General features: G+C 42.3%; 1 protein-coding gene across 3 annotated transcripts in view; it reads right to left on the bottom strand.

Moving 5' to 3' along the window:
• Window positions 1–968: 968 nt before the first annotated feature.
• The window catches only part of LOC126416597 (inositol oxygenase-like), a 35,715-nt gene continuing 23,377 nt past the window's right edge, over window positions 969–13,306 (bottom strand). For all 3 annotated transcript variants that reach the window (XM_050084350.1, XM_050084349.1, XM_050084352.1), the window contains 3 exons: window positions 10,414–10,550; window positions 2,352–2,582; window positions 969–1,468 (listed from right to left, as the gene is read on the bottom strand). In XM_050084350.1, the coding sequence (XP_049940307.1) occupies window positions 1,360–1,468; window positions 2,352–2,582; window positions 10,414–10,550 (477 nt within the window). In that variant the 3' untranslated portion in view covers window positions 969–1,359. The remainder of the gene's footprint in view (window positions 1,469–2,351; window positions 2,583–10,413; window positions 10,551–13,306) is intronic.

The raw sequence follows: 13,306 nt of genomic DNA, 5'->3' as shown, positions 1-13,306 counted from the left end.
ACAGATATTTCGATCTCCTATTCTCACTGTAGGTTTCACTTTCTACGTCACAACTTTTCTATGTAGTATAAGGATTTGCAAGTAACTATGAAATGAATGTTTCTCTTGTAGAGATCCGCTTGCCATGCCACATGTATTTCTTTTCGGAAGGCGAAACGTTTGGATTTGCTCTTAGACAAATACTTTATTGTTCTTATGTTAAATGTAAAAATGCTCCTGGACACATCATTATTTTAGAACTAGATTGTAAAGGCATACTCCAGGTCTATGTTCATCGGTTGTGTTTACAAGCGCAGAATTTAGATCGAGACGTTGGCTCTCGTCTCCTAATCCAAGTGAGTGTTAATCGATCCGAAGGCGCCCACAGTTGCAAACGTAGTTCAATATTGCTGAAAATTGTGTACGATGAAATTCTCTCGTCCATCCCATGTTTGTGCAGGATAAATGGCAGTCTGCTATACAGAGGAAAATTTGGATTCAATGTTTCATCGACGAAAAGCTCATGAGAGTCACAAGCTTGGATCGAATGTTATCGAAGGATAACATTTCAAAGGAACTATCAGAGTATTCGCATAATGTGGTTTAGGTAAACAATGGATAATATAAATCCACATGTCAGGGAATTTTAACAATATGGGCCCGAAATGTGAATTTAGTGTCATAACCACTACGCCACGTCGCTAGAGAAGGGTCGAATATATTCTGTAGGTACTTTCTATGAATAGCGCAAGAAATACGGGTAATTTAATTCTGTCAATTTCCCTTGTCGACTGCCAATTACCTATGATAATATTTTACATCAGTATTCTTCTTAATATTAAAGAGAGAACAAGATGGACAGAAACTGTTGTTTAGCTGCAGTACAACTGTTAGCTGATTTGAAGAGCCAATACTTTTTACGTATTGTAAGATATAATATAATTTTTAATTTTTGTACCTACCGTTTGTCTAAAGTAATGCAATAGGTCTGAAAATTAGGTCACTTTAATTTCTCGATCTGATACATTACGATTTAAAATAAATTGGTGTAGACAGATCCCATCACAATCATGAGATCACTGATATTTTATTTCCTCGTGTAGCGTACTTCAGTAAAGGCCATACTTGTTTGTAATGGTAAAAAATATTAATAATAACTTTAGAAGAAGAATTACCTTACTGGAAGAATTATCTTACCATCTACTCACTAAGTTCACATCATCAATAACATCAACGTGGTGATAGAATCAAAGTACAGTATCACAGTCAGCAAAGAAAGAAATACGTGCTCCTGATGTTTGAATGACGTAAAACGACCGTCATGGGCGCTGGAAATTATATCTCAGGGAACACAAGTTGTTTGGCATTCTTGAGCACGGTCTACCAGTTGAGGACGCCCGGGATGTACTTGTCAATGAGGCTCTGGTAGTAGGGCATCACCTCGTCCAGATCTGGGACTCTGTCACACTTAGTGTAGAGGTCGTACTTGCTGCAACAGAACATTACAGCAAAGGAATTACTTTACACGTAACAAAACTTTGAGGAAGAATAGAGCCTTGAATAGCTCAGCATCTCGTAGGTCCCTTCATGACAGAAATGAAGGTCGAGTCAAAGTAAAACGAGCGTTGGAACTTAAATAGTGGCAGCTATTTATTCACAACCGATACAAAAGAGTTATATGTTTGCTCCTGTTTCTGTCCTTGAAAGTAGTCACCAGCGTTGTGTAGAACCCGTTGCCAGCGATGTGGAAGGCGTAGTATAGCATTAGCAGAGCCTGATGGTGCGAATGGAGTGAATGCCACGAAGTAGTTCCTTCATCTTTGGAATCAAATCAAAGTCACAAGGATTTAAGTCCGGGTAGTATGGTGGATGCTACAGTACTTCCCAGTCCCATCGACCGAACAGAGCAGCCACACCACCATACTCCCCAGACTTAAGTCCTTGTGACATTGCTTTGATTCCGAAAATGAAGGAACCACTTCGTGGCATTCGCTTCAGAACTGTTCCAGAGATTCGACCGGCAAGAGACCGCTTCATTCGCACCATCAACAGAACAGGTTCTGCTAACGGTATACGAAGCCTTCCACATCGCTGACAACGGGTTCTACATAACACTGGTGAGTACTTTGAAGGCTAGTAACAGGTGAAAACATGTAACTGTTTTGTATCGGCTGTGAATAAATAGTTGCCACTATTAAATTCCAACCCTCGTATTAATAAGGAGTAGCAATACTCAGAAACTAGCTCTATACTCTGTCACTTGTATTTGGCACACAGTTACAGAGGCTGACAGCGTTACTATTCATAAGTAAGATTTTGCAGAAGAAATTTGTTAATTGCGCAAACTGGTTCTTTGTGCTTCTTAGACTTACTTGAATTCGAGGACCCAAGTCAAGACTTCCATGTCGTCCTCGTTGCAGAGGTGCATGTAGTCGCCAGCGGAGTGCCATGGGTAGAAGGAGTGGAAGCGGATGATCTTGTGGGCCACTTCTGGCAGCTTTGAGTCGTTGTGCTTGAGAACGCGATACATGTATTCGTCGTGTCCCCACGCCATCAGCACGTTGTCCAGGCCACAGTGCGGTGAATATATCCCGTACTTGGTGCTGTTGATGAAGGCAAATTCGACTGATATAAACACAACGATATATGTTAACGAAAGATGGGGAGAAGCGTCTTGTATCTGTACCCATGGGTTGATTTAGACCACACAGAGGGTCACCTGAAAAATCGCCAGAATAAAATAGAGCTGAACGCTGAATTTTTAAAATGTTTGCAGCATAATATCTCACTGACATATGAGCAATTTAATGCACGAAGAAATGCAAAGGGAAAAAAAGGAAACGAAGCTATTTCTGTCAGGTTACCAGAAATGGCGACGCATTGATCATTCTAGATAGAATTTTTCAGAATAATCTGTCAAATTCTTCTGTTGCCTGCATCGCCGCTGCACATAAGAATAGGGGTGGATGTACATTAACACATGAAAAAATCTTTGGCAAATTGTGTGGCAGTCGTTAACAGATGGAGACACTACCTTCTTCCTTTAAGTCGTCGTTTGGGTTACTGTTCGGCCAGTCTGGAGACCAAACGCTGACAGCCGCAACATCTGACACTCTTGACGCAGTCAGGAGACCTAAATAAATGCACAACCGACTTACTAATATAATAAGTAAATATGTTGGTAAGAGAGGGAGGACGTCACAAACTGGAAGTTCAGCATGATATGTGTCAGTAGGCGAAATAGCGAGTGAGTGGCAGCTCGCCATGAACTGTGAGCTGCGAAATGAGAAATTTCTTGAGTCATTTGTATATGATGCGACAGTAAGAAAAATTGGCATTCTACGTTCAACATTCTCATACAAAATTTGATTTCATCATGAGTGTGCGAATATCGATATTGAGAACAGTTTTTAATGTCTTCACTTATTTATTATCCACACTGTATTTGTGGGCAAATGAAACCTGATGTGCTATGACGATCAACAGAATATTTTACCACCACTGTCAAAAAAAAACAAAACAAAAAAAAGCCAGTAAAACTAGAAAGAATAACACGAGATAAATGCAACATCTACTTTCAGAATATAATAAAAGTCTGTGACAGAATGAATGCGTTCGTATAACATCATAAACGAGTATGATATCAGTTCAGGGCATGATTGTGACTAAACAAACACCCACAGACACAAAAATCAGACAAACCAAGGGTATAAATTGTTAAGTAGGGGTTTTTCAGATACTGAGGCTCTTTGATGCCATATTTCGCAATCTGCGGTCTTGATAAACTACTAACAGACTAGGAAGAGAACATTCGAGAAATACGACAATATCATGAGAACATACTGTGGTATACGTATAATTTGCTTCACTGCTTACATTTGCTATATTTATTGGAAATTTAATGAGAAGACTTTAACAAGAAAATATTCTGACAAACGTAAAAAAGAGCGTTGGAAATCAGATATGTTTTGAAAAATTAAGTTGATGGTCCGTATATAAACTTTGGCCACATTGTTAGTAACAAAAAATAGATTAAGTTTTGTAGACTGATAAGTTAACACTCTGCAGTATGTTGTCAAAGAAACAGATCTTTATGAGACAGAATAAATGAACTCAACATACCACGAGGCATGGAAAAGGTAAAAAGAACAGGAAAAGTTTGAGAAAAATCATGAACAGAAAAGGACTAGTATGGATATTGATGAGATAAAGACTTCCTCTTTCAAAATGTTGTGGGAATGGACTCCAGTAGGCTCAGCAAAAGACTGCGGAAATAGGAAAGAACTTCAGTGGATTTAAATAGAATGAGAGATTGGAAGAAACGAGTACGGCAGACGACATCGTACAAAGCAAACGAAAATTTAATTAAAACTTTAAATACTCTCCGAGAAAAGAAAAAATAGTAAACCCGATGAAAAAATAGTTATAGGAAAGTGAAGAATGAGGTAAAGAATATTCGATTGTTTACATGGTCTCGTAGGCCGAGTCCTTGAAGAAGCAGAAGTACATTATGCCCTTGGTAGGCTACTTGACGAACCACGACAACGTTGTAGTATACTACTGGTATATGTTGATATAATTCCTCGTTTGAACGTCCTGTAACTCGTGCCATAAGTAAGTTTCTAACTTGAGGTCTATAAACAGTACGTGGAAAAACTAAATATGATCGCAGTGTATCTTCATTACCAGTATTTACTCTACTCTAACGTGAACAGGGTAATATTTTTACCATAATTATTTGGTCAGACTTTGCAGTCCGTCGGATGAAGGCGATAGACTCAATGGGTCCCTTACTGCTATACAAGAATACTAGCCTGTATGCCGACAGAGAGATTCATCCTCTCATTGTCATTATAAATACGACGAACAAAAGAAATGCAACACCAAACTCTTCAGGCTGTCATCAGACTCATTCACATTACGAATCTGACACGTTCAACACGCTGAAATAGCATTCGCTTGCCCCGAACGGTGAGCCGTAAGGGTGAAAAAGTTACTTAGGAACGTAGACTACTCCATAACACGGAGAATGTATGTAAAATCATATCATGAAACAAGATTGTTCGCATGTATGTGATTTTTATTTTCTATTTATTTTTACCTTGTGAGTAAAATCGGTACGGCGATCATGTGGATTCACATATCATTTATCTTTGAATTATTTTATATTATTACTGGCACGGCCTCGTATTTTAAATGTAAACCTATCACTTCAGTTTACACAAGTGTAATGCAATTGCATGATACGTGACACAAGAGAACATACGAATAATAATGTTCTTCATGAACGGTTAATTTATAAAGCATAAGGGTAATAATGAATCAGTGTTTGGGTAATATATATAAATCGTATCTAGACCGGAACGTGTGCTAATACTCTGTCCATTCACATTAATATGACCGCCTGTGAAAATCCCGAATAACCACCTTTTGCAGCACGGACCTCTGCGAGAGGTGCAGAAAGAGAGTCAGTGAGATTGTGTAAGATACCGACAGAGATGTGAAGCCACGCCGACTCCAGTGCTGCGTTACGTTTTTCAGCTGAAGATCGATGGTCAATACAGCCCGTTCGAAATGGCCCCACAGATTCTCGATTGGGTTAAATCTAGAGAGCATCATGGCCACCGAGAGTACGGTAAGCTTACATTGCGCTCTTCGAATGACGCCCGCACTCTGCGAGTTGTGTGACACATTGCGTTATCCTGATGGTAGATGCCGTAGTCCCAAGGAAAAACACTCTATGTGCAGGATTGGACATTGTTCCCAAGGATAGATGTATACTTGTGTTGATACTTTGTGCCTTCTTGAATGACGACATCACCCAGGGAATGCCATTCCACAGATCATAAAGCTCCCTCCTCCGGTCTAGACACTTTCCTTCCAGACATTTCACGCCCTACACGTCAACGGCAGTGTGTCCAATGGAGCATAAAAAGTGATTCAACTGAAAAGGGCAACTGTCGCCATTCAGTGGATGTCAAGTAGCGGTACTGGCTTGCAAATTCCAGCCTCTATCTCCGATGAACAGCAGTCAGCATGTGTACATGAACCAGGCACCTGCCGCGGAGGCCCATACGCAGGAACATTCACTGAATGGTCGTTGTAGAGACACTGATGGTAGCCCCTTGGCCCACCAGGACAGTCAGTTGTTGAACTATTGCACGTCTATTCGGGTGTGTACATCTCTGCAGCCGTCGTTCATTTATGTCATCTACGACTTGTGGTTTACCATAGTCGGCACTGGTTTTGGATAGCCCCATTTAGCCAGGCAAAGCCAACTGCAGCAGCACGCGAATGGTTTATTTACTTAGCCATTCCGGAAATGCTTCTACCCCCTCGCCCGAAAGAAAATGACCATGCCGTTTTAGATGTCAGATATATGCGCTCCACTTCCTCATTACAACGGCTGTACTGCTTACTGCTTCCCCCCCCCCCCCCCCCCCCACGCGTGTCATATACCTTGCTCTGTTAGTGCTGCCACCTGTCATCTGGGAGTGATTATTGAGCGTTGACGTCGAACATTGGCGGTGAACTAATCAATGTGTCTGAACTGTGTATATGTACAGTGAAAATCATCAAATAACATTGAATGTGGTAGAGGATGCCCACCGCCACGCACCGAATGTTGGCTTGCGGAGTATCTGTGTAGGTGTGGATGTAGAACGTCATCTGCATGTATGAAGGTGTATTTTCGAACTTACGAAATGCTATTCAATACTACCTCTACTTCTTGCACACAGTTCTGGAGATGAGGAGTGATACACCATGAACTCCTGGACCGAACACTATCAAAGTGATCTTCCAATACTTACATGTTCATTAAAATTTCATCCTTATGCGAACTTATTTTTAGTACAGAGATAAGCAATGCCTACAGACGAAGAATGGTGTGTGTACATTAATGTTATTCGGTGTACCTCACGTTACAGGTACTTTTCATTGGAGACCACAACACAGTACGCCCAGAGGACGTAGTCATATAGCTTATCTCTATCCTCTGAACGTTAAGAAGGGCCGTATCGTTGGCGTGACTGACATGGGAACGTACCGACAATCATACAGAAAGTTGACTCGGTAGTAGAATGACTGCAGAACAGTTAGTAGCGGTATGGATTTGGCTCAACAGTGTGGCTAGAAAAATAGGCATGAGTCCTTGTGACAGAACTACATCACGAGAAGATAGTAGAATTGTTTTGCTGGTTCTTATGGCTACATGACTGTAGTGAAATCTAGGCATGGGGTACAGCGAAAAGTGCACCAAGAAATAATGGAAATTGGGTCGTGATCCTCAGTTGCGATACGTCATTTACTACTGACTTCGTACCACAGGCATGAGAGATTTGTATGATGTACAACCTGCGTCAAGTGTGACATTGAGTGTCATTTTATGATGCTCAGAGATGGATCTTCCTTCTGTTGGTAACGGTTAAAATGTCGGTAGTGTGTCAGTAGACGGCTGGTGCACTGAAGTATCAACTCTTGAGACAACTTTTGGAATCATGGAGTCAGGTATTATTGGATATGGTAATAGGACTGAGTTGTTAATTATTTCAGTCAGTATGTGGTAGGAATTGTAAACCCTGGTATCACCCCCGTCATGACCATGGAACAAAATGGTGTATTCCATCAGAATAATGCAAGAAATCACACTGCAGTTCACATGGCAAATACCTTAAGGAATGTGCAAACTCTTGACCAATCTACTCAGTCCCTCGATTTCTCACCTATAGAGCACGTCTGTGATGTAACGGAAGGGCATAAACTTTCGTATCAGCAATATTTATGTTTGAGTCATGACAGTATGTTCTTCAAGATATTATATGGAGGCAGGCTGCTTCCATGGCACAACAAACACAAGGGTGTATCAGTTCCCGAGGGGCACGCACATGGTGTGTCGATGGCAGTTTCGAATATAACGAAAGCTGTACGCTTGATAACCCTTATGTGACGAACATTTACACAACGTTTGAGAAATATTTCAATCTGTGTGCAGAGCACCTTCCACTATGACCTGTGGCAGTTGTAATAATTCGGTACCGGGTGCTGGGGACAAGAGGAGCACTTGCTCCCCAATTGGTACGTGAGATTTTCCCAGAATCTAGACAGCGACGGGTTAACTAGAGTGTTTGCCTCACTCTGAAAGTATTGCCCCATTTGAAGTTTGACAGGAAGCAAGAAGGATGATTTCAAGTCACAAGCACCTGTTGACACTTGAGCAAAGCACAGTCATTCCCATTACAAACAGGTGGATTTGTTATTGGAGGCCCCTTTCTTGAAAGCTCTTGAATAAAGGCAGATACTTGAAGCAGTATGCTAGGAAGCCACAGGCTGTGGTGTGAAGTACCGCAATACAGAACACATGAGAAAATATAGTAGTTCCCAAATTAGATGCCAGATGCTGCAAGATGGAAAACCAGAAGTTTTCATCCTATATGAAGGTGGGAGGTGTGGTTACAGTGTCGAACGTTCATTAGATGAGATTGCCAATTAAATCAGCCAATGTCAAGATGATCGGTGGAACATCCAGCACCCAGGAGGACAGAGAGAGGGAGATCAGTAACAAGGAGGAGCAGCAAAGAGTTCTTCTGTTAGGAGAAGGTGTGCAGTCAGTCAGTGGACAGGAGCACGTGATGATTAATCAGACGGTAATATGACGGACAACAGGCAGTCAGAGGAATCAAATGAAACAGTTACATCAGTGAACTGACAGATCAAACAGTGAGTAACCAGTGAGAGATTAGTCAGTGAGTTAGCAATGTAGAGATAGACGTGTTGGGCAGTAGGAGAGAGACAGTGAGTTCTTATACAAATTTCTATGTTGGTTGTCACTTTAGGGCATACTTTTTCCCTACTCCATAACGGTTGGACATCCGTTGCGGCTCGATGTTTGAATATAATCACGCAACTGCACTTTCTCGAGTGTCCTCAGCCTTCAAATATTAAGTTGTGCTGCCTCTGCAAGATAATCGTCGCAGACAAAGGTCGCCAGAAGCACAAGCACGGAAACACTGCAACAGCTGCAGGGAGCGCTATACCTGTGGGATTAAGTCATCCAGAGCAGAAGAAGGAATGACTCAAGTCGCCCAAAGTGTAGTCGCCAAGCTGCAGAACACGGAAGATGAAAGATGCCGACCGTCAATACATCGCTACACGAACGATGGATTATGATAGCACTGCTCCGACCTTGCACCTGCAACTCGGGCATTTGTGCAAAACTGACTCTGTCGACTGGTGTGAGGAGACAGTTCATTGCCGCCACACTTGTTCGATTACTGAGTCGATTCTCTACTCAGTCAAATCAGCCATGAGATTTATATATGCCATCTCACAAATTTTAACGTATTAAAATTTTGGTGAGTCAGTGATTTTAGTTGATTAAGATGTGGGCTCTTGTCGAAACAATGTATGTTACATAAACTGAACGAAACATTTTTTTGTCCTCGTTTTACAAACTTTATTATTACTATAAGGCCTAGGTTTCATGTTATAAGCCAGTTTTTTAGTACACAACTGATCCTGAATATGAGAACCAAGCAAAGATAAACTTATCAAGTTCCTATACTATCAGCTCATGACTTAAACTGTGCCGGCCGGTGTGACCGTGCGGTTAAAGGCGCTTCAGTCTGAAACCGCGTGACCGCTACGGTCGCAGGTTCGAATCCTGCCTCGGGCATGGATGTGTGTGATGTCCTTAGGTTAGTTAGGTTTAATTAGTTCTAAGTTCTAGGCGACTGATGACCTCAGAAGTTAAGTCGCATAGTGCTCAGAGCCATTTGAACCATTTGACTTCAACTGTAAAAGTCATCTCTGTTGACAACTCTGACAAATTGCAAACGGATTTACAAAACTCATTATTACTAAACACTGGAGGAGAGCTATGAAGTCAAGAATCGATACTTTAGAAAGTTGACATGTTTTTCTTTGCTTGGTTCTTATCGTTGGGATCAGTCATGTCATAAAAAATGGATTTATGATGAGAAACCTAGGTCGTACTGTAATTATGAAGTTTGTGAAAAAAAGGCTAAAAATTGGCTTTAGTTAATGTGAATCAGTAATTTATTTTATTACATTTTTGGTGTTGAACTTGGGGCGACCTCTTATCGTTTCTCAGTTTCAGTTCATACACTGTGCAGATGGTGATTGCAGTGTGTACCACCGAAAAGTGAGTTAGGCGTGAGCTGTTTGCTGTGTTACAATCAGGATATCACAAAGGCGCAACAATCCTCTAAAACTTCCAATTCGTGATGTATGTTATGTAGATACACGTAAAACGGTTGAATATTCTAACGGAACAATACCGACACCACAACAACTGATCTTACGACAGTTCAGCTTCAGTAAGCCAGCAGCTTTTCCATTCCGACAACTTTTCCAGTGTCCCTCTGCATCGCCGTCGTTGATTTAGAGTAGAGTAGGTAGCCAGTGCTCGCTTACTTGTACTTGGGGTCATGAGTGTCGGGGTTTTCCAGGAATGTGGAGTTCCTGTAGACGATGGACTCGGCCCAGGCGCAGCCCACTGGGAAGGTGTCTCCCGTCACGGCCCACTGCGGCTCGCCGTACAGCGCGAGTATCTGCAGCACAAGACCATCACAACACCGGTTGGCTACCAGGGGAAGTCAAAATCAGAACGCTGCTCCTAGAGGCAGGAGAGAGCTCGCAGCTGCTGAAATAATTAATCACTGCTCATCGACTGAAATACATAGGTTGTCCAAAAAAAGTGTCAAATAGTTTGAGAGGTGGTAGTACTCAGCGGAAAAAGAAGTCCAATAAATACGGCTCCGGAAACGCAGACTATCCGATATAAACACTTGTTTATACGAAGGATTGTGCCACGCTTGTTTGCGGATATTAGCACAGTCGTTGCTTTGACACTCCGTCAAATGTTCCGGTAGGGTATTACAATGTCTTAAAGTACTCTACCTATCATTAGGTGGTCTGCAGTTAGTTGTGTTGTTGGAATCGTGTTGTAGGCTACGTTAGTTTTCGTCGTGTTCTGCGCCTTATTGCACAGTACTGTCAATGCTGGATACGTATCATGCTGTTTCACCTTATTCCAAACTGTTATTACCCTGCTGGTACGTAAAAATGATATAGTACATTTACATTTTCTCTCTTCCACCACTTCTTAGGAAATGGGAGCCTACTACACGGCAAGTGATATGACGGATATGATGCATGGAGTAGCCGCGCTGTCTAGGGGAACCTTACCACGGTTCGCGCAGTTCCCTATCGGAGGTTCGAGTCCTCCCTCGGGCATGGGTGTGTGTGTTGTCCTTAGCGTAAGTTAGTTCAACTTAAATTAAGCAGCGTGTAAGCCTAGGAACTGAGGGCGTCAGCAATTTGGTCCCATACGAATCACCACCACCATGGATATGATATTCTGCTAAGGTTTAGCAAACGGACATCGCCTGGGAGCCCGTGCACTCTACGCTGAAATAATATCCACAGCGCAGAGTGTCCTCTCATAAGCTGTTCGGCAGACTTTTGCAGCGTCGGGGGGACACAGGTACCCTTGTACCTCAGAAGACTGACAATGGAAGGCCCGGTACAGACCGTACACCTGATGCAGAGGAGCATGTGCTAGGTTCGGTGGAATAAACCCCTTGGATCAGTGTGCGACTATTAGCAGCAGCAGAATGCTTGTGCCACTATCTTATCTGGGGGTTACTTCATGAACATGTGCTGTATCCATATCATCTACAGCTGGTTCAGGCTGTAGCGCCATAGGATCATCATGCCAGGCTGTTGCAGAAGTGTGCCGCAGATCCACTCTTCACATCCAAGATTTTGTTTACCGATGAGGCAGGGTGCATAAGAGATGGTGTTATGAATTTCCATAGCCAGCGTGTATGGACAGATGTACGCCAAGCAATTCAGGAAAGAGCGCATCAACATCGAGTCTCAATCAATGTGTGGTCCGGCGTACTTGGCGACAGATTAATAGGGGCATACATCGTACCGCAACGGTTAACTGAGGCGCATTATCTGAACTTGCAAAAACGAATAGAAATGTGATTGATGCATGATGACGCACCAGCACACTTTTGTCTCAATGTGCGCCACTTTCCGACGCAGACATTTCAGGACCGCTGGATTGGTTGGGTGGGGATGGGGCACAATTCAATCTGCTCGTTCCTTAGACCTTAATCTCCAAGACTTTTGGTTAAGAGGGCACTTGAAGGAATTGGTCTACGCCATGCCATCAACGATGTCCGGACAATAAAATGTCGCGACTTCGATGTATGCCAGCAGGTACAACAACAACAACCAAGTAAAAAGAGCGCGTCATTCTTTACGCCGGATGGTAGAGGGTTGCATTGTTATGAATGGACGCAACGTTCAACACCTCCTGTAAGAACGAGTTTAATGCAGAAAGTATGCATTTCCGGACACATGTTTATTCGTCTTATCTCGGAAAGTGTCCGCCCCTGGTAGCTGAGTGGTCAGCGTGACGGAATGTTATACCTAACGGCCCGGGTTCAATTCCCGGTTGGGTCAGAGATTTTCTCCGCTCAGGGACTGGGTGCTGAGTTGTCCTAATCATCATCATTTGCACCAGGCGAACGGTCTACCTGACGGGAGGCCCTAGCCACACGGCATTTCCATTTCCATCTCGGAAAGTACGAATTTCCAGATCCATGTTTACTGGACTTATTTTTCTTGTTTCTCAAAGTATTCGACATCTTTTTTTAAACACCCTGCATAGTGACCGACGGCATTTTTTAAATCTGAGCTTTAAAAGGAAGAAAATATAGATTCAAGTCCGTTATGAGATCAAAGCTCTCTTTACTGCAGAGACAGAAAACGATGTTCCTCGGAGTGAGAATAATACTTTCCATTTCAGCCAGGAGCCTTTAAATTAGGACTTCCCTTGATACTCTGCCAACACTGATACAACACACATAGTGATCCACGCCTCTATACACTCAAATGTGGTAGTTATGGTTAAAAACTTCTCTCTACTTCATGACAGATGAAGGTCACTATAGAGCAATATGCAATCACACAGACTTAATGACGTGCAAAATTGCGCAGTCTAGGTATACTGCCCAAGGAAAACACAGTGACTGTCTTGTAATATATAACAGTTCAACCTCAGATCACACAAACTGTACCATCATCGTTTTCGGCTTATAATCAAGTCACATCAGATCTGTTTAAAAAGAAAGTAGGGATGAATAGTGAAGTAATAGGACACAAAATTACGAGTGCAATTAATTTCTACACAAAACCATGCATACTTAAATACTTACACAGAAGCTCATCAATTAGAGGGATACTAACAAAGTAAACAACTCTGTGCTCTCATTGTTGTAACTGAAGGCTA

Source organism: Schistocerca serialis, chromosome 8 (genome assembly GCF_023864345.2).
Source record: "Schistocerca serialis cubense isolate TAMUIC-IGC-003099 chromosome 8, iqSchSeri2.2, whole genome shotgun sequence".
NCBI lineage: Eukaryota > Metazoa > Arthropoda > Insecta > Orthoptera > Acrididae > Schistocerca > Schistocerca serialis.
Note: the sequence above shows the minus strand (reverse complement) of the source record. Positions and strands in the feature narration are given on the sequence as shown.